Here is a 21,999-nt window from a genome sequence, read left to right as displayed (position 1 = left end):
AACTATTACATCAAAACTCCCTAACTCTACTGGTATCAAATCAATCTTAAATATTTCACTACCCAGTTTAATTTCTCGATTCCGACATATATAATCTGCTGAAATTAATTTACCGTTTGCTAATTCGAGTAAAAATTTACTATCGAACGGCGTCAATGGACAACTTAATTTAGCACAAAAATCTCTACTCATATAGCTTCTATCCGCACCCTAATCAAATAAAACGTAAGCAGATTTATTGTCAATAAGAAACGTACCCGTAACAAGCTCCGGGTCTTCCTGTGCCTCTGCCGCATTAATATTGAAAACTCTTCCGCGGACTTATCCATTCGTGTTCTCCTGCTTTGGGAAATTTCTAATAATGTGGCCCGGTTTTCCACACTTATAACAAACTACATTGGCATAACTTGCTCCGACACTACTTGCTCCGCCATTACTCGTTTCGACACCATTTGTTCCTTTCGTTCTATTAACCCCTGGTCTGTAGACCTCAGACTTTGCCGCGCTATGACCATTTCTTTTACACTTGTTGCAAAATTTGGTGCAGAACCCCGAGTGATACTTTTCACACCTTTGGCATAGCTGCTTTTGATTGTTGTTGTTGTTGCGGTTGTTATTGTTGTTGGGATGATTGTTGTAGTTGTTGTTGTTGTTGTTGTTGTGCCGTTTGTTATAGTTGCGATTGATGTTGCAATTGTTGGGATAGTTGTTGTTGTTTTGGTGACTCTTATCACCATTTTCCTCCCACTTTCTTTTGACTAACTTCACGTTGGCCTCTTCGGCCGCCTGTTCTTTAATTCTTCCCTTAATCTGGTTCACTAGTTTGTGAGCCATTCTACATGCCTTTTATATGGAGGCAGGCTCGTGTGAACTTATATCTTCTTGGATTCTCTCCGGTAACCCTTTCACAAACGCGTCGATCTTCTCTTCCTCATCTTCGAACGCTCTCGGACACAATAGGCACAATTATGTGAATCATCTTTCGTACGAAGTAATATCGAATCCCTGTGTTCGTAACCCTCTAAGTTCTTACTTGAGCTTATTGACCTCGGTTCTGGGACGGTACTTCTCGTTCATCAAGTGCTTGAATGCTGACCACGGTAGCGCGTAAGCAGCATCTTGTCCCACTTTCTCTAGATAGGTATTCCACCATGTTAACGCAATACCTGTGAAGGTATGCGTAGCGTACTTCACTTTGTCTCCTTCAGCACACTTACTTATGGTAAACACCGATTCAACTTTCTCGGTCCACCGTTTCAATCCGATTGGTCCTTCGGTCCCATCAAATTCTGAAGGTTTGCAGGAAGTTAATTCCTTGTAGGAGCAACCTACACGATTTCTTGTGCCATTAGCTGTATTGCTAGATTCAGAGTTATTGTTGGTATGTAGCGCAGCCTGTACTGCGGCTATGTTTGAAGCAAGAAAGGCACGAAATTCCTCTTCGCTCATATTCAAGGTGTGTCGAGTAGTCGGTGCCATTTCCTTCAAAATAGTCAAATGAAATAATTTAATCATACAGAATATTAAGAGTAGTCAATAGTATCTCGTAGCATAATATGAACTCATTTATAAAAGCTTTTTCTTCATATTAGCGTTTTATAAGTTTAAATTCGGGTACTACCTACCCGTTAAGTTCATACTTAGTAGCTAATATACAATTCAACTACTATAATTCCATATGAAAAAATGATTATAATAATATATCACATACAAATATTTTTCAAACTTACAACTTCGCTATATTACATATAACATGAAATATAGTACACTATGATACAGGACAGTTTTGAAGATAAATCTAGTTAATACGCAAGTTGTTCAGCAAAGGAAATAAAGACACGTAATTCATAAGTCCAGAAACAAGTCATGCATTCTGGTTTTACTAAGACGACTTCCCATCCTTGGTCTTGTGGAAAATAACCGTTATGACCATTAGCTAGGCAGCATGTTGTAATATCGTCAAAAGGACGAGGGTTTTGTAATGTCCAACAGCCCCGTAATAATCTAAAAACCTAGTTTCTCACCCCAACTACTGAATCCGTCACTTGTGGGAAAGTTTTATTTAAAAGCTGCAATCCGATGTTCTTTTTCTCACTTTGGTAAGAAGCGAACATCACTAACCCATAAGCATAACATGCTTCTTTATGTTGCATGTTAGAAGCTCTTTCTAATTCACGAAATCCTATGTTGGGATATGTTGAGTCAAAATAGGTTCTTAACCCGTAGCGTAAAATTGCATTTGGGTTCCCCGCATTTAACGCTTTAAAGAAAACACGGCGTAACTTAAAGTCTCCCCAATGTGATATGCCCCACCTATCAAAGGAAAGCCTTTTATAAACTAAGGCATTTCTGGAAAGTCTTTCAAATGTTTGACAAGTTAATTTCGTCATAACTAAATGTGCTGATGAATTCTGACCGACTCTAGACAAGATTTCCTCAATCATATCCTCTGGTAGGTCTTCTAAAATATTCGGTTGTCTACCCTTAACGTCCATTTTGTTTTTATACTGTAAAATAAACTAGGATTAGATTCGTAATAACAAACAATACAAGCAATTTTTACATAGAACATAAAAGTACAAGCACACTACAATACATTTATTACACAACATGCTCACACCCCTCTAATCTGAATCACTGGATTCTTCTTCTTCGGACTTGGTTCTTTTTCCTAATCTTCTAGGGATATATGATGTTCCTCTAATACGAGTCGTCATTTTCCACATTGGTTTAGAAAAACCTGATGGTTTAGAGGTTCCCGGGTTATTGTCACGATATTGAAAATATGGGTGTTGACGGTACATATAAAGTTCATCGGGGTCGGAATCAGATTTCTCTATTTTGATGCCTTTTCCCTTATTATTTTCTTTTGCCTCATTAAATTGGGTCGGGGAAATTTCTATAACATCATCGGAATCCTCATCAGGATCCGATTCATCGAAAAATTGGTAATTTTCCCAATATTTTTCTTCCTTAGCGGAAACACCATTGACCATTATTAACTTTGGTCCATTGGTTGAGGATTTTCTTTTATTTGACCGGTTTTCTGTGGTTCCTACTATTCCCCCCTCCGGAACCTCTTCTTCTTCCAGTTCCTCTTCTTCTGGTTCTTCTTCTTCCGGTTTCTCTTCTTCCGGTTCCGTTTCCTCTTCTTCCGGTTCTTCGGGAACTTGTAAATCTTGCCAATATATATTCGAATCTTCGTTATTATTAGGTGAGTCAATGAGATTTGTGCTAGAGGTAGACATCTATCACACAATATCAAACATGTTAAGAGATTAATATATCACATAATATTTACATGTTAATAATATATAGTTTCCAAAAAAAATGTTAAGCAATCATTTTTAAAGAAAACACGGTCGAAGTCCAGACTCACTAATGCATCCTAACAAACTCGATAAGACACACTAATGCAAATTTTCTGGTTCTCTAAGACCAACGCTCTGATACCAACTGAAATGTCCCGTTCATATTGATTATAAACGTTCCATATTAATTGATTTCGTTGCGAGGTTTTGACCTCTATATGAGACGTTTTTCAAAGACTGCATTCATTTTTAAAACAACCATAACCTTTATTTTATCAATAAAGGTTTTAAAAACATTACGTAGATTATCAAATAATGATAATCTAAAATATACTGTTTACACACCACCATTACATAATGGTTTACAATAGAAATATATTACATCGACATATGTTTCTTTTATGCAGTTTTTACACAATATCATACAAACATGGACTCCAAATCTTGTCCTTATTTTAGTATGCAACAACGGAAGCTCTTAATATTCACCTGAGAATAAACATGCTTTAAACGTCAACAAAAATGTTGGTGAGTTATAGGTTTAACCAATATATATCAAATCGTAACAATAGACCACAAGATTTCATATTTCAATACACATCCCATACATAGAGATAAAAATCATTCATATGGTGAACACATGGTAACCGACATTAACAAGATGCATATATAAGAATATCTCCATCATTCCGGGACACCCTTCGGATATGATATAAATTTTGAAGTACTAAAGCATCCGGTACTTTGGATGGGGTTTGTTATGCCCAATAGATCTATCTTTAGGATTCGCGTCAATTAGGGTGTATGTTCCCTAATTCTTAGATTACCAGACTTAATAAAAAGGGGCATATTCGATTTCGATAATTCAACCATAGAATGTAGTTTCACGTACTTGTGTCAATTTTATAAATTATTTATAAAACCTGCATGTATTCTCATTCCAAAAATATTAGATTTTAAAAGTGGGACTATAACTCACTTTCACAGATATTTCCTTCCTCGGAAATAAGACTTGGCCACGGATCGATTCACGAACCTATACAAATATGTACATATATATATCAAAGTATGATCAAAATATAATTATAACCATTTTTATTATGTTTTAAAGATTTGAGTGTATTAAGTCAGCTGTCCTCGTTAGTAACCTTCAACTAGTTGTCCACAGTTAGATGTACAGAAAATAAATCGATATATATTATCTTGAATCAATCCACGACCCAGTGTATATACATCTCAGGCTATATCACAACTCAAAGTATATATATTTTTGGAATCAAGCCCAACCCTGTATAGCTAACTCCAACATTACTGCATATAGAGTGTCTATGGTTGTTCCAAATAATATATATACATGGGTTGATATGATATGTCAAAACATTTGCATACGTGTCTATGGTATCCCAAGATTACATAATATATTAGAATACATGTATAATACAATATAAGTTAGCTAGGATATGATTTGTATAGATTTGTTAAACATTTCCCGTAGCTAAAAAGATCAAAAATATTAAATCTTGTTTTACCCATAACTTCTTCATTTTAAATCCGTTTTGAGTGAATCAAATTGCTATGGTTTATATTTAACTCTAATTTAAGAATCCAAACAGAAAAATTATAGGTTCATAGTCGGAAATTTAAGTTACATGTCAATTACTAAAGAGGTAGTCATTTCCGTCGAAAGAACGACATCTTGATGACCATTTTGAAAAACATACTTTCACTTTGAGTTTAACCAAGATTTTTGGATATAGTTTCATGTTCATATGAAAAATCATTTTTCCAGAAGAACAACTTTTAAATCAAAGTTTATCATAGTTTTTAATTATCCAAACCAAAACTGCCCCCGGTTTCACTACGATGGCGTATATCCGATTTTATGGTGTTCATCGTGTTTTCAGGTTTTAAATCATTAAGTTAGCATATCATATAGATATAGAACATGTGTTTAGTTGATTTTAAAAGTCAAGTTAGAAGGATTAACTTTTGTTTGCGAACAAGTTTAGAATTAACTAAACTATGTTCTAGTGATTACAAGTTTAAACCTTCGAATAAGATAGCTTTATATGTATGAATCGAATGATGTTATGAACATCATTACTACCTCAAGTTTTCTGGATAAAACTACTGGAAATGAGAAAAATGGATCTAGCTTCAAAGGATCCTTGGATGGCTTGAAAGTTCTTGAAGCAGAATCATGACACGAAAACAGTTCAAGTAAGATTTTCACTCGAAATAAGATTGTTATAGTTGTAGAAATTGAATCAAAGTTTGAATATGAATATTACCTTGAATTAGAAAGATAACCTACTGTAAATAACAAAGGTTCCTTGATCTTATATATTACTTGGAATGGATTAGAAAGCTTGGAAGTAAACTTGCAAACTTGGTAGTATTCTTGATTTTTATGAAACTATACTTATGGAATTTATGAAGAACACTTAGAACTTGAAGATGAAACTTGAGAGAGATCAATTAGATGAAGAAAATTAAAGAATAAAAGTGTTTGTTGGTGTTTTTGGTTGTTGGTATATGGATTAGATATAAAGGATATGTAATTTTGTTTTCATGTAAATAAGTCATGAATGATTACTAACATTTTTGTAATTTTATGAAATATTTCATGCTAGTTTCCAAATGATGGTTCTCACATGTGTTAGGTAACTCACATGGACTGCTAAGAGCTAATCATTGGAGTGTATATACCAATAGTACATACATCTAAAAGTTGTGTATTGTATGAGTACGAATACGGGTGCATACGAGTAGAATTGTTGATGAAACTGAACGAGGATGTAATTGTAAGCATTTTTGTTAAGTAGAAGTACTTTGATATGTTTCTTGAAGTCTTTCAAAAGTGTAAGAATACATATCAAAACACAACATGTATATACATTCTAATTGAGTCGTTAAGTCTTCGTTAGTCGTTACATGTAAGTGTTGTTTTGAAACCTTTAAGTTAACGATCTCAATTAATGTTGTTAACCCAATATTTATTATATCAAATGAGATGTTAAATTATTATATTATAATGATATTATGATGTATGAATATCTCTTAATATGATATATACATTAAAATATCGTTACAACAATAATCGTTACATATAAGTCTCGTTTCGTAATTCTTGAGTTAGTAGTCTTGTTTTTACATATGTAGTTCATTGTTAACACACTTAATGATATATTTAAATATCATTTTATCATGTTAAATATAGTGTATCAATATCTTAATATGATACATATGTATTTAGTAGACGTTATCATAACGATAATCGTTATATATATCATTTCGAGTTTCTTAACTTAGTAATCTCATTTCTTATGTATATCACACATTGTTAATATACTTAGTGAGATACTTACTCATCATAATCTTATGTCAACCATATATATATGTCTATATATACCACAACATGTAGCTTTTACAATTTTTGTAACGTTCGTGAATCGCCGGTCAACTTGGGTGATCAATTGTCTATATGAAACTTATTTCATTTAATCAAGTCTTAACAAGTTTGATTGCTTAACATGTTGGAAACATTTAGTCATGTAAATATCAATCTCAATTAATATATATAAACATGGAAAAGTTCGGGTCACTACACCGACGCTTTGAGTAGAAAGGACAGAGAACCTATGCTGGTAAAAGCTATGAATATAATTATTCGTACTAACCTTACTACTCAAATAAAGTAGGCGCAACAGGGAGTTTTAAAAGAGGAAAATTTGAAGAATGAAATACCCAAAGGATCGGAGAAACATCTTAATGTTCGGGAAGACGGAACCCGGTATAGGGCTGAAAGAATTTGGGTACCAAAGTTTGGAGATGTGAGAGAAACGGTACTTAGGGAAGCATATAAAACCGGATACTCAATACATCCCAGAGCGGGAAAGATGTATAAAGATCTCAAGAAACATTTTTGGTGGTCGGGTATGAAAGCCGATATTGCTAAATACGTAGGACAATGTTTGACGTATTCTAAGGTCAAAGTTGAAAATCAGAAACCATCAGGTCTACTTCAACAACCTGAAATCTCAGAATGGAAATGGGAAAACATTACCATGGATTTCATTACTAAATTGCCAAGGACTGCAAGTGGTTATGATACTATTTGGGTAATAGTCGACCGTCTCACCAAATCAGCACACTTTCTACCAATTCGAGAAGATGATAAAATGGAAAAGTTAGCACGACTATACTTGAAGGAATTCGTCTCCAGACACGGAATACCAATCTCTATTATCTCTGATAGGGATGGTAGATTTGTTTTAAGATTTTGGCAGACGTTACAACAAGCATTGGGAACTCGTCTAGACATGAGTACTGCCTATCATCCACAAACTGATGGGCAGAGTGAAAGAATGATACAGACCCTTGAAGACATGCTACGAGCATGTGTGATTGATTTTGAAAACAGTTGGGATCGACATCTACCGTTAGCAGAATTTTCCTACAACAACAGTTACCACTCGAGTATTGAGATGGCATCGTTTGAGGCACTTTATGGTAGAAAGTTCAGGTCTTCGATTTGTTGGAGCGAAGTGGGGGATAGACAAATTACGGGTCCGGAGATTATCCAAGAAACTACCGAGAAAATTATTCAAATTCAACAACGGTTGAAAATTGTCCAGAGTCGATAAAAGAGCTACGCTGACAGTAAAAGAAAAGATATAGAATTTGAAATTAGCGATATGGTCATGCTTAAAGTATCACCTTGCAAAGATGTTGTTCGTTTTGGAAAACGGGGAAAACTAAACCCGAGATACATTGGGCCATTCAAGATTATAGATCGTGTCTGACCAGTGGCTTACCAACTTGAATTACCTCAACAACTCGCCGGTGTACATGATACTTTTCACGTATCGAATATGAAAAAATGCTTAGCCAAAGAAGATCTCACTATTCCTTTAGACGAAATCTAAATCAATGAAAAACTTCAATTCATTGAAGAACCCGTCGAAATAATGGATCGTGAGGTTAAAAGACTTAAGCAAAATAAAATACCAATCGTTAGGGTTCGATGGAATGCTAGTAGAGGACCCGAGTTCACCTGGGAACGTGAAGATCAAATGAAGAAGAAATACCCACACTTATTTCCAGTTGATGCGTCAACACCTCCATCTACTTAAAATTTCGGGACGAAATTTATTTAACGGGTAGGTACTGTAGTGACCCGAACTTTTCCATGATTATATATTATATGAGATTAATATTTACATGAATAAATGTTTCCAACATGTTAAGCAATCAAACTTGTTAAGACTTGATTAATTGAAACGGATTTTATGTAAACGTTTGACCACCCAATTTGTTCGATAATTCATGAACGTTATAACTTGTAAATGACATATATATATATATATATATATATATATATATATATATATATATATATATATATATATATATATATATATATATATATATATATATATATATATATATATATATATATATATATATATATATATACTTAACATGATAAAATGATAATTAAGTATCTCATTAAGTATATTAACAATGAATTATGTACATAAAATGAGACTACTAACTTAAGGATTTCAATTCAATATATATATATATATATATATATATATATATATATATATATATATATATATATATATATGTATTGTCAAACGATCCCACTTGGATCAGCAAATGATCCCACTTGGATTAGGAATTCTGATCCCACCCAAGCAAACGATCCCACTTGGATTAGCAAACGATCCCACTTGGATTAGGAATTCTGATCCCACCCAAGCAAACGATCTCACTTGGATCAGCAAACGATCCCACTTGGATCAGGAATTTTGATCCCACCCAAGCAAACGATTCCACTTGGATCAGCAAACGATCCCACTTGGATCAGGAATTCTGATCCCACCCAAGCAAACGATCCCACTTGGATCAGCAAACGATCCCACTTGGATCAGAAATTCATTTGTTTAAACTCTCCATACTCTAATGATATTAATACACTTTTGAAAGACTTAAGTATATATATCAAAATACTTATACTCAACAAAGATAACTACACACAAATTCGCATTCGTTTTCATCAAGAATTCTACTCGTATTCGTCTGGTATTTCTACCCGTATAATACATAGCTTCTAGATGTATATACTATTGGTATATACACATAATAATTCAGCTCTTAGCAGCCCATGTGATTAATTACTTGGAGTTTAGCTGGTAGGGTTTGAACTTTGTTATCTAGCTTGAATAATTGCACAAAATAACAAAGAATGGTGACCTCTTTTGTCCTATAAAGTTCACAACCATATGGCCAAGTTCTAGCATCAAATGCACTTCCATTTTTCAATCACTCATTCATTCTCTAAACAATCTCTCAAAGTACCAGTAGCCTTCATCATCTTGATCATAACCTACTTTCAAAAATAATACATAATCACCATAAGAAAACCTAACAAGAACACTTCAAGATTATCTGTAAGCTTGTAATCCATTCCAAAAACTCTTCTAAGATCAAGAACTTCCATTTAATATCAGTAGCTTATCATCTTAAATCAAGGTAATAATCATATTCAATCTTTGATTAAATTCTACAAACATAACTATCTTAAATCAAGTAGTAATCTTACTTGAATTTATTTTCGTGTCATGATTCTACTTCAAGAACTTCCAAGCCATCCAAGATCCTTTGAAGCTAGGTCATTTCTTATCACTTCCAGTAGGTTTACCTACTATACTTGTGGTAGTAATGATGTTCATAACATCATTCGATTCATATATATAAAACTATCTTATTCAAAGATTTAAACTTGTAATCACTAGAACATAGTTTAGTTGATTCTAAACTTGTTCGCAAACAAAGTTAATCCTTCTAACTTAACTTTTAAAATCAACTAAACACATGTTCTATATCTATATGATATGCTAACTTAATGATTTAAAACCTGAAAACACGATGAACACCGTAAAACCGAACATACACCGTCGTAGTAAAACCGCGGGCTGTTTGGGGTTAGATAATTAAAAACTATGATAAACTTTGATTTAAAAGTTTTTCTTCTGGGAAAATGATTTTTCTTATGGACATGAAACTATATCCAAAAATCATGGTTAAACTCAAAGTGGAAGTATGTTTTTCAAAATGGTCATCAAGACGTCGTTATTTCGACTGAAATGACTACCTCTTACAAAAATGACTTGTAATTTATATTTTTGACTATATACTTATACTCATTTTGTTTAATTTCATAAATTTCAGTTCATTATGAAACCATAGCAAATTGATTCACTCAAAACGGATTTAAAACGAAGAAGTTATGGGTAAAACAAAATTGGTTAAAAATGGTTAATTTGACTACGGGATGAATTTACAAAAACCTATACTAACCATGACTTAACTAACTTATATTGTATTATACATGTAGTCTAACATATATTATGTAACATTGATAGACCATAGACACATATACAAAGTTTTGACATATCATATCGACATCATCTATATATATTATTTGGAACAACCATAGACACTCTATATGTGGTAATGATCGAGTTAGCTATACAGGGTTGAGGTTGATTCCAAAATAATATATATACTTTAAGTTGTGATCGAGTCTGAGACTTGTATACACTGGGTCGTGGATTGATTCGAGATAATATATATTAATTTATTTATGTACTACTAACTGTGGACAATTAATTGTGGACTACTAACATTGGACAATCAACTTAACAAACTTAAATCGTTAAAACGTAATAAAATATGGTATGAAAATATTTCGATCTTACTTTGATATATATATGTATATATTTGTTATAGGTTCGTGAATCGACCAGTGGCCAAGTGTTATTTTTCGATGAAGTGATAATCTGTGAAAGTGAGTTATAGTCCCACTTTTAAAATCTAATATTTTTGGGATGAGAATACATAGGTTTTATAAATGTTTTACAAAATAGACACAAGTACGTGAAACTACATTCTATGGTTGAATTATTAAACCGAATATGCCCCTTTTAGTCTGGTAATCTAAGAATTAGGGAACAGACACCCTAATTGACGCGAATCCTAAAGATAGATCTATCGGGCCCAACGAGCCCCATCCAAAGTACCGGATGCTTTAGTACTTCGAATTTATCATGTCCGAAGGTTGTCCCAGAATGATGGGGATATTCTATATGCATCTTGTTAAGGTCGGTTACCAGATGGTCATCATATGAATGATTTTTATGTAGATTGCATGTTATTGAAAGATGAAATCTTGTGGTCTATTATTACAATTTGATAAATATATAGGTTAAACCTATAACTCACCAACATTTTTGTTGACGTTTAAAGCATGTTTATTCTCAGGTGATTATTAAGAGCTTCCGCTGTTGTATGCTAAATAAAGACAGGATTGGAGTCTGCATTCTTGTATAATATTGTTTAAAAACTGCATTCGAAGATTTAAATTGTTGTGTAATATTATTGTAAACCATTATGTAATGGTCGTGTGAAAACGCTATATTTTAGATTATCATTATTTGATAATCTTTGGAATGTTTTTAAACCTTTATCGATAAAATAAAGGTTATGGTTTGTTTTAAAAATCGAATGCAGTCTTTGTTAAACGTCTCATATAGAGGTCAAAACCTCGCATGAAATCAATTAATATGAAACGTTTATAATCGATATGAACGGGACATTTCAACAAAGTTCGTCGGTTTATTAGAAGATTGATTTACGTTCTGGCTACCATCAAATGCGGGTAAAGGAGGATGATATTCCGAAGACTGCTTTTAGAACATGTTACGGTCATTATGAGTTTATGGTTATGCCGTTTGGATTAACTAACGTACCAGCTGTGTTCATGGACCTCATGAACCGAGTGTGTGGACCATATCTTGACAAGTTTGTTATTGTTTTCATCGATGACATACTTATTTACTCCAAGAATGATCAAGAGCACGGAGAACATTTGAGAATGGTTCTAGAATTGTTGAGGAAAGAAAAACTGTACGCTAAATTTTCAAAGTGTGCATTTTGGTTAAGGGAAGTTCAATTCCTCGGTCACGTAGTGAACGAAGAAGGTATTCGGGTTGATCCGTCAAAGATTGAAACCATTAAAAACTGGGAAACCCCGAAAACTCTGAATCACATACGCCAATTTTTAGGATTGGCTGGTTACTACAGAAGATTCATCCAAATTTTTTCCAAAATAGCAAAACCCTTGACTGCATTAACGCATAAAGGGAAGAAATTTGAATGGAAGGATGAGCAAGAAAAAGCATTTCAATTGTTGAAGAAAAAGTTAACCACAGCACCTATATTGTCATTGCCTGAAGGGAATGATGATTTTGTGATTTATTGTGACGCTTCGAAGCAAGGTCTCGATTGTGTATTAATGCAACGAAAGAAAGTAATTACTTATGCGTCTAGACAATTGAAGATTTGCGAACAGAATTATATGACTCACGATTTGGAATTGGGCGCTGTTGTTTTTGCATTAAAGATATGGAGGCACTACTTATATGGGGTCAAATGTACCATATATACCGACCACAAAAGTCTCCAACATATATTTGATCAAAAACAACTGAACATGAGACAACGTAGGTGGATTGAACTGTTGAATGATTACGACTTTGAGATTCGTTACCACCTGGGGAAGGCAAATGTGGTAGCCGACGCCTTGAGCAGAAAGGACATGGAACCTATTTGAGTAAAAGCTATGAATATAATTATTCATACTAACCTTACTACTCGAATAAAGGAGGCGCAACAGGGAGTTTTAAAAGAAGAAAATTTGAAGAATGAAATACCCAAAGGATCGGAGAAACATCTTAATATTCGGGAAGACGGAACCCGGTATAGGGCTGAAAGAATTTGGGTACCAAAGTTTGGAGGTGCGAGAGAAATTGGTACTTAGGGAAGCACATAAAACTAGATAATCAATACATCCCGGAGCGAGAAAGATGTACCAAGATCTCAAGAAACACTTTTGGTGGTCGGGTATGAAAGCCGATATTGCTACTTACATAGGAGAATGTTTGACTTGTTCTAAAGTCAAAGCTGAAAATCAGAAACCATCAGGTCTACTTCAACAACCCGAAATCCCGGAATGGAAATGAAAAAACATTACCATGGATTTCATTACTAAATTGCCAAGGACTGCAAGTGGTTATGATACTATTTGGCTAATAGTCGATCGTCTCACCAAGTCAGTACACTTTCTGCCAATGAGAGAAGATGATAAAATGGAGAAGTTAGCACGACTATACTTGAAGGAAGTCGTCTCCATACATGGAATACCATTCTCTATTATCTCTAATAGGGATGACAGATTTGTCTCAAGGTTTTGGCAGACGTTACAACAAGCATTGGGGACTCGTCTAGACATGAGTACTGCCTATCATCCACAAACTGATGGGCAGAGTGAAAGGACGATACAGACACTTGAAGATATGTTACGAGCATGTGTTATTGATTTTGAAAATGGTTGGGATCGGCATCTACCATTAGCAGAATTTTCCTATAACAACAGTTACCACTCAAGTATTGAGGCGGAACCATTCGAGGCACTTTATGGTAGAAAGTGCAGGTCTCCGATTTGTTGGAGCAAGGTGGGGGATAGAAAAATTACGGGTCCGAAAATTATCCAAGAAACTACTGAGAAAATCATTCAAATTCAACAACTGTTGAAGACCGCCCAGAATCGACAAAAGAGCTACGCGGACATTAGAAGAAAAGATTTAGAATTTGAAATCGGTGACATGGTCATGCTTAAGGTATCACCTTGGAAAGGTGTTGTTTGTTTTGGAAAACGGGGGAAACTAAACCCGAGATACTTTGGGCCATTCAAGATTATTGACCGTGTTGGACCAGTAGCTTATCGACTTGAATTACCTCAACAACTAGCTGGCGTACATAATACTTTCCACGTTTTGAACTTAAAGAAGTGCTTAGCTAAAGAAGATCTCACTATTCCTTTAGACGAAATTAAGATTAACGAAAAATTACAATTCGTTGAAGAACCCGTCGAGATAATTGATCGTGAGGTTAAAGGACTTAAACAAAACAAGATACCAATCGTTAAGGTCCGATGGAATGCTCGTAGAGGACCCAAATTCACATGGGAGCATGAATATCAGATGAAGAAGAAATATCCACACTTATTTCCAGAAGATGCGTCAACACCTCCAACTGCCTGAAATTTAGGGACGAAATTTATTTAACGGGTAGGTACTGTAGTGACCCGAACTTTTGCATGATTATATATTAAATGAGAACTATATTTACATGATTAAATGTTTCCAACATGGTAAGCAATCAAACTTGTTAAGACTTGATTAATTGAAATGAGTTTCATGTAGGCAATTGACCATCAAGTTTGTCCGGCGATTCACGAACGTTAAAAACTTATAAAAGTAAAATGATAATATATATATATATATATATATATATATATATATATATATATATATGTTCAACATGATATGATGATAATTAAGTATCTCATTATGTATATTAACAATGAACTATATACGAAAAATGAGAATACTAACTTATAGATTCCGAAACGATATATATATGTAACGATTATCGTTATAAAAATGTCTTAATATTTATATATCGTATTAAGTTATATTAACACACTATGTTATCATGATAACATAACAATTTAACATCTCATTAAGTATAATAGCAATGGATTAATTACATTTGACAAGATCGTTAACTTAAAGGTTTCAAAACAACACGTTCATGTAACGACTAACGATGATTTAACGACTCAGTTAATGAATATATATATGTAGTGTATTAAGATGTATTAATACACTTTTGAAGGACTTCAATACATATATCAAAACACTCATACTTAACAAAAATGGTTACAATTACATTCCCATTCATTTTCATCAACAATTCTACTCGTATTCATTCAGTATTCGTACTCGTATGATACGCAGCTTCTAGATGTATTTACTATTGATATATACACTTCAATGATTAGCTCTTAGCAGCCTTAATGAGTCACCTAAACATGTGGGAACCATCATTTAATATCTAGCATGAAATATCTAACAAAATTACAAACTAATGGAGACTATATGGAGAGCCTAAGTTCACGTGAACTTCCATCATCACCAACACTTTCATTTTCCAACTCTCATGCATCAAACACATCTCTCTCAAGTTCTCTAATATTGTTCTAAGTGTTCTTCATCATCTTCATCAAAATCTACATCAATCTAGCTCATAAATCCATACATAAATCAACAAACAAAACAACTACTCAAGAACACTTCAAGAACACTTTCAAGTTTACTAGATTACTTTCAAGCTTTCTAATCCATTCCAAGTAATCATCTAAGATCAAAAAACCTTTGTTATTTATAGTAGGTTATCTCTCTAATTTAAGGTAATACTCATATTGAAACTTTGATTCAATATCCATACTATAACCATCTTAATTCAAGTAGTAATCTTACTTGAATTTGTTTTCGTGTCATGATTCTACTTTAAGAACTTCCAAGCCATCAAAGATCCTTTAAAGCTCAAGTTATTTTTTCATCATTTTCAGTAGGTTTACCTACTATACTTGAGGTAGTAATGATGTTCATAACCTTGTTCAATTCATATATATATATATATATATATATATATATATATATATATATATATATATATATATATATATATATATATATATATATATATATATATATATATATATGTTCGAAGAATATAGCTCGTAATCACTAGAACATAGTTTAGTGAATTCTAAACTTGTTCGCAAACAAAGTTAATCCTTCTAACTTAACTTTTAAAATCAACTAAACACATGTTTTATATCTATATGATATGCTAACTTAATGATTTAAAACCTAGAAACACGAAGAACACCATAAAACTGGACATACGCCGTCGTAGTAAAACCGGGGGCTGTTTTGGGTTGGATAATTAAAAGCTATGATAATCTTTGATTTAAAAGTTGTTCTTCTGGGAAAATGATATTTCATATGAACATGAAACTATATCCAAAAATCTTGGTTAAACTCAAAGTAGAAGTATGTTTTTCAAAATGGTTATCAAGATGTCATTTTTCGACGGAAATGACTACCTCTTTCAAAAAATAACTTTTAATCTGAAACTTTGACTATAAACCACCAATTTTTCTGTTTAGTTTCATAAATTTCAGTTCGTTACGAAAACATAGCAACTTGATTCACTGAAAACGGATTTAAAATGAAGAAGTTATGAGTAAAACAAGATTGGTTAAAAATGGTTAAAATAGGCTACGTGATGATTTTACAAAAATCTATACTAACCATATCCTAACTAACTTGTATTATACATGTATTCTAACTTATATTATGTAATCTTGATAGACCATAGACACGTATACAATGTTTTGACATATCATATTGACATCATCTATATATATTATTTTGAATAACCTGTAAGACACTATATGCGGTAATGCTCGAGTTAGCAATGGGTTGTGATCGAGTCTAAGACATGTATACAATGGGTCGTGGATTGATTCGAGATAATATGTATATCGACTTATTTATGTACTACTAACTGTGGACTACTAATTGTGGACTACTAACGTTGGACTGCTAACTTAACAACTTAATCATCAACACGTAATAAAAATATTGTGAATATATTTCGATCATACTTTGATATATATGTATATATTTTTTATAGGTTCGTGAATCGACCAGTGGCCAAGTCTTATTTTTTGACGAATTAAAAATCCGTGAAAGTGAGTTATAGTCCCACTTTTAATATCTAATATTTTTGGGATGAGAATACATGCAGTTTCTAAATGTTTTACAAAATAGACACAAGTAATCGAAACTACATTCTATGTTGGATTATCAAACCGAATATGTCCCTTTTTAGCTTGGTAACCTAAGAAAATGGTGTTTATTATACAACCTTCATGCTGGAAAATGGTATGGAGCCGGTATAATGGCTACTAATTGATGCTAATCTTAAAGGTAGATCTACGGGCACTAACTTCCCCCATTCTGGAAAATGGAATGCTTTAGTACTTCGATTTATTATTATACAGATGAGAGGATTCTGTTTTGGGGACATTCTATATGCATCTTGTTAATGTCGGTTACCAGGTGTTCATCATATGAATGATTTTTATGTAGATTGCATGTTATTGAAAAATGAAATCTTGTGGTCTATTATTACAATTTGATACATATATACAGTTTAAACCTATAACTCACCAACATTTTTGTTGACGTTTTAAGTATGTTTATTCTCAGGTGATTATTAAGAACTTCCGTTGTTGCATGCTAATTTAAGGACCAGATTTGGATCAGCATGCTTGTAATATATTGTTTAAAAACTGCATTCGGGAACTTATTTCGTTGTAACATATTATTATTGTAAACCATTATGTAATGGTTGTGTGTAAGCGCTATATTTTAGATTATCATTACTTGTTAATCTAAGTTATGTCTTTTAAACATTGGTCGATAAAATAAAGGTTATGGTTTGTTTAAAAACTAATGCAGTCTTTGAAAAACGTCTCATATAGCGGTCAAAACCTCGCAACGAAATTAATTAATATGAAATGTTTATAATCGATATGAACGGGACATTTCACTATTAACCACTATTTTTCGTGGAACGAATCCTGCTTACCCTATCTAAAGTAGAGTAATTATTCTATTTTTGACCGCCCCTTTGACACCGATCAAATTTTAGTGCCGCTGCCGGGGAAGTGTGCGCTTGATTGCGAGCTCTTATTTTATTTGATTTCTTGTTAAATTAGAAAAAACCATAAAAATCATAAAACCATAAAAAATCAAAAATATTGTTTTCTTTTATTCTGTTTTCTCAGTTTTACTCTTGGTATTCTTGTTTTTGTTGAAGTGCACGTTAGTGTATGTATACTCGGAGTTCAGGAGATTAAAATCTTGAGCATTTAAACCAGGAAATCGAGAAATCTGCAAAAGCTAATCGAAAAGCTACAATGATTCTAAAAAAACTCAACGGTGGCTTCAGCATCAACACAACCACCACCAGAGTCGAATCCTATCGTTCTACCAAATTCTCCTAAATCAGACTCCGACGTCGAGGAGGAAGTTTTTGTTCAACTAACCAAAATAGTTGAACGTGAAAGAGGAGTATATACGTACTACCAACCGGGTGACTATGCAGATCATTCACCCATCGTTTTTCCCGCCCAAGAAGGAGGAAACAATCGGAGATTTGAGGTCCGACCTCAACTTATCTCCATTTTTTCCAACCTACCGAGGTATGGCTAATGAGGAACCATATGAGCACATTACTGAGTTCAACGAAACTTGTGCTACTAATCAGGTAAACGGATTCACTGACGAAGAAGTACACCTTCGCTTATTTCCTTACTCGTTAGAAGATAAGGCAAAACGTTAGTTTTTATCCTTACCCGCCCGGAGTATTAATACTTGGGTGGAAATGAAAAAGCGGTTTTTAGAGCAGTTTTACCCAATAAATAAGACCTCAGACATGCGTGCGCAAATAAAAACTTTTAGGCAATTGCCTGGTGAACTTTTTCATGAAGCGTACGAGCGTCTCAAGGAATTACTTAGGGCATGCCCACACCATGAGATACCAAAATGAGAATTAATCAAAGTCTTTTATGATAGTCTAGATTCTTAAAATAGATAATTCCTTTTGGCGGCTAGTGGTGGGGCATTCCTAACACGAACCAGTGAGGACGAGTGGACCTTTTTTGAGCAATTAAGCAAGGGTTCGAAAACCCAAGCTTCGATTAATAGGAAATAACCTAATACGTCCCGAGTTAATCACCTGTCCGACTCGGGCGGTTCATCAAGGAACCTTGAACAAGAACTAGATGATTTGAAAATGCTTATATTTAACAACCCAAACTAGGGTCTTGCTTGTATTATTTCGCAGGTTCAGGAAGTTAGTGAGATTTGTGGAGATCCTTCTCATTTTGCACACGGGTGTAGGAGTGGGATTCCCCCGGTGAATCAACAAATAATTGAGGAACATGTTAATGAGGTTCAGGGAAGGAGATTTGATCCATACTCCAACACGTATAATTCGGGCTGGAGAAATCATCCAAATTTTAGTTGGAGCAACAACGACGCTCTAAATTCTAACAACCAAGGAACCTAACCAAGACCTCAAAACAACTTCCAAAATCAAAACAACTTTCAAAACCAAGGAACTACCAGAGAAATTACCAAAAACCTTATCCCAATAACCAAAACTAAAACCAAAACAATTACCAAAATCAAAGCCAAAGTCAAAACCAAAACCAAAACCAAAATCAAAACAATGCTCCACCCAATCAACCATCAAGCTCGGATGCCAAGATGGACGCGTTTATTTCCAAAATGCGAAAAATAGTGGAGGTGCAAAACAAGTCTATTGGTGCATTGGCTAAAGAAATTGGTAATGTAGCGGAGAGCAAGGGAAATCGGGAGCCGGGTACCATTCCTAGTTATACAGTGTCAAATCTAAATCATAAGGACTCGGAAAAAGGACATAGTGTAAACAAGGTAGGCACCTTGCGTAGTGGAAAGAAGTATGACAATAAGGTTGGTGAGAAAGAGGTAGCTCAACGCAATGCAAGTGAGTCTCCTATCGTTTTTGATGAGGAGGATGAGGTAAGTGAAAATAATGACCATGGGAAGGGGGAGGAAAATAAAGAACCCATCATTAACGAAATTAGGAATCGGGTACGGAACCAAAACCCGTTCCATTTCCCAAGGCCTTAGAGTCCCCGAACCAATTCCCTTATGGGAAGAAGGGACCACATTCGGAGGACATGTGGGAAACATTTAAACAGGTTAAAATTAAATTTCCCCTTCTCGATGCTATTAAGCAAGTCCCGTCCTACGCTAAGTTTTTGAAAGACCTTTGCACTCAAAAGAGGAAGCAAAGGCCGACTTTACCCAAGAAGGTGGAATTAACCGAGCACCTAAGTGCGGTTGTCTCAGGTATGCTCCCACCTAAGTTTAAGGACCCGGGGACCCCATTGATAGCGGTGACTATAGGAAATGTGAATGTGAAAAAGGCATTATTGGACTTAGGAGCGAGCATTAATATCTTACCCTTTTGTCTAGATGACTTATTTGAGCTAGGTTTAATGAAAAGAACTGACATAATTATTCAACTAGCAGACCAATTGATGTGCGTAAAGGTGTATACGAAATAGTTATATTTTTACTACAAAATACTATTAAATACGATACAATTTTACACAAGTGATTTATTTATTTATAGAGTGGATATACCTAAACCTTACTACAACACTTATAGGCAGTATACCTAATCATACAGTAGTGTAGTTTTTAGTAAGTCCGGTTCGTCCACAGGGAACTCTAGCCAAGTTTAAAGCTATATTTTTAAAAACTATATTTGTAAATATATAAATATATATAAGTAGTATTATTATTATAAAAGGGGGATTTTTACCGTTTAATGACCGGTTTGTCAATTTTAAAACTTAAGTCGCAGTTAAAACCTAATGTAAAATATTAAATATAAAAAAGACTTAATTTAAAGTGTAAAGTAAATAACGATAATGAAATTGCGATAAATAAAAGTACGATAAATAAAATTGCGATAATTAAAAAGTACGATAATTAAAAGTGCAATTAAATAAAATGACAGTAAATAAAATTGCGATAATTAAAAGTGCAATTAAATATGAAATAAAGGAATTATGCTTATTTAAACTTCTGTAATCATGATGTTTGACGTGTTGATTTTAGTTTATTACCATGGGTTAATTGTTCTTTATCCTGGATTATTCAATATGTCCGTCTGGTTTTTGTCCATAACAGTCCATCAGTCATAAATATAAAGTGTGAGTGTCCTCATCAAATTATCCTTATATCCGAAGTCAAATATTCTAACTAATTGGGCACTTAAACTATAATTACACCAAGTATCCTTGTATGTAATTCACCCCTGTTTTAATAAGTCCATTAACTATTAATCCATTCCCGTATCTAGTTAAATGAATGATTATTAGTACTTATAAATATCCCGCCCATCGTGTCCATCGAGTGTATATGCTTATTTATAGGTACATCCAATTGTAAATCTTTATATTAAATTAACAAACTATCATTTAATTAAACAAATATAAAGCCCATTAATAGCCCATAGTCTAATTTCCACAAGTGTCGTTCTTTTGTCCAAACCTCAATTATGGTCCAAAACCCAATTATCCCGTCTTTAATATTTAGTCTAACATCACGATTACTTCGGCTTAAATAAGCATAATAATAACTTAGCTACGAGATATTAATAAAAATAATTTAAACATAACTTACAATGAGTATTAATAGCGTAGTGTTACACGGACAGAGTTTCGACTTACAAACTTAAAACATTCGCTAACATAACCTTATTATTATTAAACTTTAATAGTAAAATTATAATATTAATATAAATATATTGAGTGAGTAAGAGATTTAGAAAATAGAAAAGGTGTATCTTTCATTACTCCGTAGTCTCGTTTTATAGGCAAATGATTAATTTAAAATTTTCACTTATGACCCCTTAACTATGCTTAATTAACAACTTTTTATTATTTATTATTATTCTTATTATGAATTATTTAAATATTATATTATATTCTTGTGCATAGTTAACTTGTAATTTCAGCTCCGTTGCGTCGAGCGTTGAGAGTTGACTCTGGTCCCGGTTCCGGATTTTCGAATGT

General features: G+C 33.5%; 1 protein-coding gene across 1 annotated transcript; it reads left to right on the top strand.

The window, feature by feature from the left end:
- The first annotated feature begins 19,636 nt into the window (after positions 1–19,636).
- On the top strand, positions 19,637–20,481 carry LOC139841551 (uncharacterized). The gene is made up of 2 exons (XM_071831761.1): positions 19,637–19,930; positions 19,996–20,481. The coding sequence occupies exons 1-2, from the start codon at positions 19,637–19,639 to the stop codon at positions 20,479–20,481; spliced, it is 780 nt and encodes a 259-aa protein (XP_071687862.1).
- The last annotated feature ends 1,518 nt before the right edge of the window (positions 20,482–21,999 follow it).

Source organism: Rutidosis leptorrhynchoides, chromosome 4 (assembly GCF_046630445.1).
Source record: "Rutidosis leptorrhynchoides isolate AG116_Rl617_1_P2 chromosome 4, CSIRO_AGI_Rlap_v1, whole genome shotgun sequence".
Classification (NCBI taxonomy): Eukaryota; Viridiplantae; Streptophyta; class Magnoliopsida; order Asterales; family Asteraceae; genus Rutidosis; species Rutidosis leptorrhynchoides.
Note: the sequence above shows the minus strand (reverse complement) of the source record. Positions and strands in the feature narration are given on the sequence as shown.

What these genes read in the sequence shown, in the direction of transcription:
- LOC139841551 (XM_071831761.1), top strand. Translation starts at nt 19,637, where the DNA reads ATGGACGCGTTTATTTCCAAAATGCGAAAAATAGTGGAGGTGCAAAAC. An exon ending in TTTTTGATGAGGAGGATGAG is followed by an intron (nt 19,931 to 19,995) that starts GTAAGTGAAAAT and finishes TAACGAAATTAG; the next exon opens with GAATCGGGTACGGAACCAAA.